This window comes from Oncorhynchus clarkii, chromosome 5 (genome assembly GCF_045791955.1).
Source record: "Oncorhynchus clarkii lewisi isolate Uvic-CL-2024 chromosome 5, UVic_Ocla_1.0, whole genome shotgun sequence".
NCBI classification, from domain to species: domain Eukaryota; kingdom Metazoa; phylum Chordata; class Actinopteri; order Salmoniformes; family Salmonidae; genus Oncorhynchus; species Oncorhynchus clarkii.
In genome coordinates, this window is record NC_092151.1 from 51,460,279 (window position 1) to 51,470,244 (window position 9,966).

A 9,966-nucleotide genomic window follows, 5' to 3' on the forward strand; every position below is an offset into this window, starting at 1 on the left:
ACTTAGGTATATATTAGCAATTACTTAGGTATAGATACTTTACTTTTGATACTTAGGTATATATTAGCAATTACATTTACTTTTCATACTTAAGTATATTTAAAACCACACACTTTTAGACTTTTACTCACGTAGTATTACTCAAGTAAAAGTGAAACTCACTTTCACTTTCACTTTCACTTGAGTAATTTTCTATTAAGGTATCTTTACTTTTACTCAAGTATAACAATTGAGTAATTTTTCCACCACTGCTGATCGCTGACAGTTTATACTGGGTGGTGGGACTGGTTGGTTTAATTGTCAGGCGTTGATTTAATGCTGTAGTCGACCAGATTCTTGTCTAGTGTCTCAATCTGGAACCAGGGTCCATCTCCCTTCGTTCTCATCTGCTTACGCACCTCTAACTGTTGCAGTCTGAAGATACAAAAACATAGGATTTGTTGGCAAATTAATGTGTACAGATTAAAGATTTATATTGTCGACATTGTCTGTTTTCTTTTATATTTTCCTTCTGTTTTGCTCACAAAAAAAAAGGAATGCAAGTTATGTTTTTATTTGTCATATGTACAGGATACACACAGTATACACCATCCATTCAATTAAATGCATACATGCAGATTCCTTCTCAACAATGCAACAATAAAAAATAATAAAACATAAGGCACTGTTTCAAGTAGATGTCCTGGATGGGTGGCAGCACGGTCTCAGTGATGTACTGGGCCGTCTTTAACACCCGCTGGAGGGCCTTGCAATCATGGATGTAGCAATTCCAGTACCAGGCTGTGATGCAACTGATCAGGATGCTCTCGATGGTGCAGCGGTAATATTTGGAAAGGACTCGAGGTGGCATGCCGAATTTCTTCATCCACCTTAGAAATTAGAGACGCTGTTGTGGCCTCTTAACAAGAGTTGTGGTGTTATTGGTCCAGGTTAAGTCCTCTGTGATGTGGACGCACAGGAACTTAAAACTGATGACTCTCTACTGCATTACCATTGATGTGAATCGGGGCATGTTTCTGTCCTATGCTTCCTGAAGTCAACAATCAACTCCTTTTTTTTTGCTGACGTTGAGGGAGAGGTTGTTGTCCTGGCACCACAATGCCAGTTCACGTACCTCCTCCCTATAGACTGGCTTGTCATTGTTGGCACTATGTTCACTGTGTGACACTCACCTTATCTCGCCCTTCTCAGACTCAATCTGAATCAGGGCCATCATTTTCTTATAGTCTTTCACTGGGGAGTCATAGAAGGTCCGTGAGATCCACCTGGTGATAGGATGCTGCAAATATAGGGAAAACAATAGGACTCAAAAGTTACTTTGCCCAAGTCTGATTGTAAGCAATCTCCAGAGGATCGCCTATGTGAGTAACTCTGTTTATAGATGATTTCCATTTAATTTTCTGATAAAATGTTTAGTCACTTTTTCCAAAAAAGACATGGACTGTGATAAGAGGAAACAACTGCGACAAAGGGCTCGAAGTACCTTGTAATACTCTCAATGCTCAGGCTCATACCCTTCAGGAATCTCAGCCAGTTCAGCCTCACCTTAAAAAACAGAATAATATATTCAGTTTAATTCCTCATTTACCATGTTTCTCCATAAACATTCATAAAAAAGTGGCCGTGCTTGTATTGGAGTGCTGTCATTGTAATCCTGTCACATATAAACATTGGAATGTTTCTGTACATCAATGGAAACATCTACACATACTTACCGACAAACACATTCACAGATGTCACAAAGACTGCAACTGGGATTCCAGTAAGCAGGATATAGGGGGGGGGGGGGGGTGAATAAGATAGTGAACTCTGTGGTTCAGTTGTCTGTAAACCAAACAATAGAGTTTATTTTGCAGTAGGCTAGTTCTAGTCTGAATAACTAGCTACTTACTAATAATTGCAGAAACCTCCTGTCATAGAAGCCAGTGGGCTTGATGACAAGCATCGGCTTCCCCAGAGTACTGCCACTGCAAAGCAAAGTTCAGGGATGTTAGGCATTGCAACACATTATTTAGGTGAGAATCACCATATTGTTGCACCAAATAAGGTACAGGTAACTGCCAAAATAAAGGAGACACCGACATAATGTGTCTTAATGGGGTGTTGGGCAACCACGAGCCAGAATAGCTTCAATGTACCTTGGCATAGATTCTACAAGTGTCTGGAACTCTATTGGAGCAAAGCGACACCATTCTTCCACGAGATGTTCCATAATTTGGTGTTTTGTTGATGGTGGTGGAAAATGCTGTCTCAGGCGCCGCTTCAGAATCTCCCATAAGTGTTCAATTGGGTTGAGATCTGGTGACTGAGAGGCCATGGCCATAGACATCGTTTTCTAGTGTCACAAGAGAAAATATAATTTGCCCTTATTAAACTCACCAAATCATTTTCCATCAATGGATGTTGATTTAACTTGTTTGACTGCTATAATTTAGCAAAACGGCACAAGGGAGTATCGTATATGGCCAATATACCACAGCTAAGGGCTGTTCTTAAGCATGAAGCAACACGTGACTGGATACAGCCGTTAACCATGGTATCTTGGCCATATACCTCAAACCATCGGGGAGGGGGGCTTATTGCTATTATAAACTGGTTACCAACATAATTAGAGCAGTAGAAAGTATTTTTTGGTCATACCCGTGGTATATGGTCTGATATACTATGGCTTTCAGCCAATCAGCATTCAGGGATTGAACCACGTTTACAATTGTAAATAAATCCCCTTTGCACATGTGCATAGCTATAGATACATTCGACCTGAGAGTTTGAGTGATGAAAGTTGGACAGCGGATTTCGAAATCTCTGAGCAACAAACACTTGGACGAACATAAAAAACTAATGTTAGGCAATTTTCGGGCAATTGTGCTGTTATTATATATCCGTTGTTAAGACTGTAAACTGTTATAAATGGTCCATTTGCAAGATTGACTTGTCATTTCAATAGGCATAGGCTACAGACAAAAATCTGGGTTTATGATTGTAATTCAACTTTGCCATGGTTTTCTTCGATTATGGCAGGTAGTCTATAGGCCTACATCTAATTTCAGATAGTCTAGTAGCCTAGACAAGATGTAGGCAAGATGTAAACTGAACAATTTCGTTCAAATTTACAGACACATTTATTCAATATGAATAGCGAGGCGATTTCGAGGTAAGAAGTGCTTGTTTTTCCCAATAGCCTGCTGGAATAGGCTACTGAGGATGGGGTCATCATTTCAATCACCGAATAAAATATTAATTATATGTATATAAACTGAATATGCTTGACAACAACAGCCAGTGATTATTACCTGTAGCTTAATCTGACTACTGTTACCGTCAATCTAATGAGTTCTAACAACTGATCGGCAATTGCGATAGAGCTTTGATAACTTCCAATTTAATTAACTAAACATGCCCATTAATAATTTCATAATAACATAAAGCTACAACAACAATAAACTGATGTTATATGGTATTTATAAAATTGGTTTGCCTGCTCCAGGTAGGCTACAGGGATATCAACATTTCAACATATTTATTGAATTAAATGGTAGCCTACAATGGCATATAAATGACAAGTCAATCTCGGAAATAGGCCATTTATAACAGTTTTTAGTCTTAACATCTGGCATATAATAACAGCACAGTTGCCAGAAAATTGCTTAACATTCGTTTTTTATGTTCGTCCAAGTGTTTCTTGCTCAGAGATTTCGAGATCCTCTGGCCAACTTTCATCACTCAAACTCTCCTGTCGGATTTATCTATAGTTATGCACATGTGCAAAGGGGATTTATTTACAATTATAAATGTGGTTCGAGCCCTAAATACAGCCTGGTATACAGTCTGATATACCACGGCTGTCAGCCAATCAGCATTCAGGGCTCGAACCAACCAGTTTATAACAGACCATATACCACGGGTATGACAAAAAAAAAAAACTTTTACTGTTCTAATTACATTGGTAACAATTTTATAATAGCAATAAGGCACTCCGGGGGTTTGAGGTATATGGCCAAAATACCACGGCTAGGGTCTATATCCAGGCACTCCGTGTTGCGTCATAGTTAAGAACAGCCCTTAGCCATGGTAAATTGACCATATACCATCCCCCCTTGTGCCTTATTGCTTTTAATCATAACAGTCAAACAAGTTCAATCGACATCCATTCATGGAAAATTATTTGGCGAGTTAAAAGCTAATTATTTTTCTCTTGCGACATATAATAAATAATAATTATTATTTTGAGGAAAACCACATTTTGCTTCTAATGTCATGACAAGTTACTATGATATTCCTTCTTAATTGGCTCGATAAGGTAATGTAAAAAGGTTTTATTGCATAAATATGGCAACTACAGTGCCTTGCGAAAGTATTCGGCCCCCTTGAACTTTGCGACCTTTTGCCACATTTCAGGCTTCAAACATAAAGATATAAAACTGTATTTTTGTGAAGAATCAACAACAAGTGGGACACAATCATGAAGTGGAACGACATTTATTGGATATTTCAAACTTTTTTAACAAATCAAAAACTGAAAAATTGGGCGTGCAAAATTATTCAGCCCCCCTTAAGTTAATACTTTGTAGCGCCACCTTTTGCTGCGATTACAGCTGTAAGTCGCTTGGGGTATGTCTCTATCAGTTTTGCACATCGAGAGACTGACATTTTTTCCCATTCCTCCTTGCAAAACAGCTCGAGCTCAGTGAGGTTGGATGGAGAGCATTTGTGAACAGCTGTTTTCAGTTCTTTTCACAGATTCTCGATTGGATTCAGGTCTGGACTTTGACTTGGCCATTCTAACACCTGGATATGTTTATTTTTGAACCATTCCATTGTAGATTTTGCTTTATGTTTTGGATCATTGTCTTGTTGGAAGACAAATCTCCGTCCCAGTCTCAGGTCTTTTGCAGACTCCATCAGGTTTTCTTCCAGAATGGTCCTGTATTTGGCTCCATCCATCTTCCCATCAATTTTAACCATCTTCCCTGTCCCTGCTGAAGAAAAGCAGGCCCAAACCATGATGCTGCCACCACCATGTTTGACAGTGGGGATGGTGTGTTCAGCTGTGTTGCTTTTACGCCAAACATAACGTTTTGCATTGTTGCCAAAAAGTTCAATTTTGGTTTCATCTGACCAGAGCACCTTCTTCCACATGTTTGGTGTGTCTCCCAGGTGGCTTGTGGCAAACTTTAAACAACACTTTTTATGGATATCTTTAAGAAATGGCTTTCTTCTTGCCACTCTTCCATAAAGGCCAGATTTGTGCAATATTCGACTGATTGTTGTCCTATGGACAGAGTCTCCCACCTCAGCTGTAGATCTCTGCAGTTCATCCAGAGTGATCATGGGCCTCTTGGCTGCATCTCTGATCAGTCTTCTCCTTGTATGAGCTGAAAGTTTAGAGGGACGGCCAGGTCTTGGTAGATTTGCAGTGGTCTGATACTCCTTCCATTTCAATATTATCGCTTGCACAGTGCTCCTTGGGATGTTTAAAGCTTGGGAAATCTTTTTGTATCCAAATCCGGCTTTAAACTTCTTCACAACAGTATCTCGGACCTGCCTGGTGTGTTCCTTGTTCTTCATGATGCTCTCTGCGCTTTTAACGGACCTCTGAGACTATCACAGTGCAGGTGCATTTATACGGAGACTTGATTACACACAGGTGGATTGTATTGATTGTATGATTATCATCATTAGTCATTTAGGTCAACATTGGATCATTCAGAGATCCTCACTGAACTTCTGGAGAGAGTTTGCTACACTGAAAGTAAAGGGGCTGAATAATTTTGCACGCCCAATTTTCAGTTTTTGATTTGTTAAAAAAGTTTGAAATATCCAATAAATGTCGTTCCACTTCATGATTGTGTCCCACTTGTTGTTGATTCTTCACAAAAAAATACAGTTTTATATCTTTATGTTTGAAGCCTGAAATGTGGCAAAAGGTCGCAAAGTTCAAGGGGGCCGAATACTTTCGCAAGGCACTGTATATGGGCCAGTTTTCAGTCCCTTGCCCGAGTTTTGATTAGTCATTGGACTATTAATTTTAGCTAGACCTGGCAACCCTGTGAAACATGCAGATACCTTATCAAGCTCAGTGCCTCTCAAATTTTGTAACAATGCGGAGGGCTCCGCATTTAGCTCGGCATTGACATGATTGGTTGACGGTAGGTGGGGGCGGGAGGTCCTTTATAAACACAAACTCACTTCCTTGACAACAGCTCTGCAAAGGCCCCCGAGTGGCGCAGCGGCATATAGCATTGCATCTCAGTGCTAGAGGCGTCACTACAGACCGTAGTTCGATTCCAGACTATATCACAACCGGCCGTGATTGGGGGTCGCATTGGGCAGCGCACAATTGGCCCAGCGTCATCCGGGTAAAAACTATGGTCGCTCTGACTTCTGCGGAGTAAATGCTGTACTGCAACTGCAGACTGACCCCTTTAATGTGCAGACCGAGAGTCAGGGCTCTTAACTAAACTCCCCCATACAGAATACGCCTTCGTCCAATGATTTAAGTGTAACGTTAATGTATGGAACTGAGAGTCATGATCAAGGGCTAGTCAAGTTAATGAGTACCACGAGCGAGTCATGTAAACTATGGAGAAAAAAAATATGTAAAATGAGACGTGTATGTTGTTATTTGCAGCGGCAAGAGACACTTGAAAGTAAATTAGCAATTTGTGACAGCAGGAAGCTAGCCAGCCACTGGACTGGTCACAAGAAATTGCCAAAAAAAATAAAAATAATGAATAAGGTAATTGTAGACCAGGCAAGCGTTAAATTGCCATTTACCCTGATCCGTGCATGCTGCAGTTGTGCTGAGCAAGTTCAACGCATGTCTCCTATTTTAGAGGATTTCGCCTAGCAGCAGACCAAAGAACACTCACGCCCACCATCGCTGCTGCGGCCAGGCATACTGTTCTGTGATAGGTCCGTGACTACAATGTGAAGCCAAAACAACCATATTTGCGAAGGGAAACAAATATGCGAATAACAAAGTAAAGATTTTATGTTAACATTTTTTTTTTTAACTTTTGTTCATGATTCAAATTACCAAAAGTGTTTCGAATGAGTTTTTGTTTTATTTATTTTAATGATGCATTCTGGGTAGGGAATTATAGCAAAGATGGCGGCGACCTCAGTAGGACGCGTTTTGACACTTTGCAGACAGTTTCAAAACGCTTTTAGGATTTCTACATCGTTAGCCGTCCAACAGTCTGCTCTCACTTTGACCAAATCTCAGTCTTATCTTGATAGGTAAGAATCTAATACCGAATATAACCGTAACGTTAGTTCGTTAGCTTCAGAACCTTAGTAACTAACATTTCATAATAATGGCACAGACAAATAATGAAATGGCGACTGGCGAGGATGCTGCTGAATAGATTACCATTCAGTACTTGAATCTGCTGTCTTTCCCTCTTTGTTAGGTTAACGTATCCACTTTTGAGCTCAAATTGGCACTGTCATGTTGGCCAGTGTCGGCCTCTGCACACTACCATCAGCAGAAGAGGACTTGAGGAGTTTTTCGACATACCTGAAAACTGGGGGGAGGCAACAGTGAAGTCAGGTAAGACTTTTTGCCAGTATATCTACTGATCACGAAATCAACGTTTTTTTATGAATTCCTCCTAAGGGACTGGTAAGTAGCTGAGTGTAACATTTATTATTTTAATGATTTAATTGTAGGAGCACCATGGACTGCCAAGCAACTAAGGACGAAAAGTAATGAAGACTTACATAAGCTCTGGCAAGTAGTGAAGGTTGACATTGAATGAAGACCACTGACCTCCAGAATAAATGTTCATAAACTAAAAGGTGAAAATCTTGTTTTCACTGTTCTCACAGGTATGTGCTCCTGAAAGAGAAGAACATGCTGCTTACCATTGAGCAGGAGTCCAAAAGGCAAAGAATTCAGATGCCAAGTCCAGAGCGCCTAAAGAAGGTAAATATGACAAAGGCCTATGTTTTCTGACCAGGTTCATTAATATTGAACATTGAGATATTCCTAGTAGAGCACAGTCATTTAGTGACCGTCCACACACAGAAATTGAGACAACCCTTATCTCTTCAGATCGAAAGGTCTATGAAGAGACTAGACACAGTGGTGAAGGAGAGAGAAGACGCCCTCCGCCTGCTGCAGACAGGCCAGGAGAGAGCAAGACCTGGGGCCTGGAGAAAGGACATCTTTGGACGGGTCTACTGGTATGTAGCTTCCATACACAATACACCACTATGATACATAGAAGTATCGCCTTCCACAATAACCAAATGTTGCTTTTACCTTACTTGTTTCCCATTAAATTTTTAAGCAAATGTTCAAAATGTAGCATGTTAGCCTGGCCTAGACTGAGTGAAGTGTTGTTGAACCGTCTTTGGAAAACTATCGGGGGAGAGGAATTACCTGCTCGAAGCAATCAAAGGCAGTTTCCCTAAAATATTCAGTGTTACTTCACGTGTCAAATGGTAAGATTGATTGTCATTGCTAACTGCGATCTTAAATGTTTTTCTAGGTACCGGTTTAGAGAGCATGCCCTTCCTTGGTACATGAACAAGAGATACAAACGCAAACGTTTCTACACACCATTATTTGTCACCCCCCACATAAGGTAAGGAACATCGTTCGTGCATTCGTTTATAACCATACCTCCAAGCAGAGCACTTAATCATATCACATCTTGCATAACACTTTCACAAGGGCAAATGCAATCGTCTGTTGTCACAAGTTGTCTTTCTTTTTTCCAGGCTTCGTCTAGAGAAACACCTCCGTGCTAAGACCAGAATACAGAACAAGGAGAGAGAAAAACAAACCGTACTCCAGGAGAAGTTTCCCCAAATGAAGGCCCAGTCATCATGAAGACCTTCATTGACCAAGAAACATTCTCCCTCCTGCAATTCACATTGGAGCATGTGACTGTATCCCCTGTTTTTTGCATAAACGTGTCTGTCATCAGCATTTATTTAATGTACTTTTTCATGTTGATAAACTGGCATTTATGTCTTCCTCTGTATCATGATGCCTTGATTATGGTTATTCCTATTAAAGTGATGTACAGACACTGTGTGCCATATTTTAAACCACAGAATTCAAAATGTGTCCTTGAACATAACTAAAATTGTTTAAGTCGAAAGATAGCTCCAACAATAAATTGTAGGTAAATAAATATTCTGATATACCAGCAATTATCACAGCAGGTATTCTGAACATTATTGTCTATGTTGAATAGGATTGTCTTCATAATTTTTGACTGCTCAGACAAGTGTGGCAAAAACTAATTATGAAAGTGAACATTGTCTAACATCAAAGTTCGAGTTGTACACCTTCAACACTTATCGACATTACGCCAAGACAGATCTTGAACTTCCATTCCAGGTATGGTCAATGGTTAAACCACTAGGCCAGTGATATAGAAACATTAGAATAGGTTTGTTTTGGACTTATTATGAATATAATTTAATGTATAAAATCTATTTAACAGGGACAAATAACCAGCTGGCTTTGTGATGTCATAAATGTAGCTGATGTAATAAAAACAGACAGTTAAATGTGTGTGTAGCATGGTAATCCATTTGATCTGGAAATAATGGCCACAACTAAATCAAATAAAAGTTTATCTGTCACGTGCGCCGAATACCGGTGTAGTAGACCTTCCAGTGAAATGCTTGCAGGCTCTAACCAATAGTGCAAAAAAAGGTATTAGGTGACAATAGGTAAGTAAAGAAATAAAAACAACAGTAAAAAAGACCGTGAAAAATAACAGTAGCGAGGCTATATACAGGCACCGGGTAGTCAGGCTGATTGAGGTAGTATGTACATGTAGATATGGTTAAAGTGACTATACATATATGATAAACAGAGAGTAGCAACAGCATAAAAGAGTAGTTGGGGGGGGCACACAATGCAAATAGTCCGGGTAGCCATTTGATAACCTGTTCAGGAGTCTTATGGCTTGGGGGGTAAAAACTTGAAAAGCCTTTTTG

General features: G+C 39.9%; 1 protein-coding gene and 1 pseudogene across 1 annotated transcript; one reads left to right on the top strand and one right to left on the bottom strand.

The window, feature by feature from the left end:
- Window positions 1-293: 293 nt before the first annotated feature.
- Window positions 294-6,881, bottom strand: LOC139410072 (NADH dehydrogenase [ubiquinone] 1 beta subcomplex subunit 5, mitochondrial-like; annotated as a pseudogene).
- A 226-nt stretch (window positions 6,882-7,107) lies between these two features.
- LOC139410073 (mitochondrial ribosomal protein L47) lies at window positions 7,108-9,535 on the top strand. Its single transcript, XM_071155508.1, has 7 exons — window positions 7,108-7,242; window positions 7,416-7,555; window positions 7,675-7,735; window positions 7,834-7,930; window positions 8,060-8,190; window positions 8,499-8,594; window positions 8,731-9,535. Exons 1-7 carry the CDS (start codon window positions 7,112-7,114, stop codon window positions 8,840-8,842), a joined length of 768 nt encoding a protein of 255 aa, XP_071011609.1. The 5' UTR covers window positions 7,108-7,111; the 3' UTR covers window positions 8,843-9,535.
- Window positions 9,536-9,966: the final 431 nt, after the last annotated feature.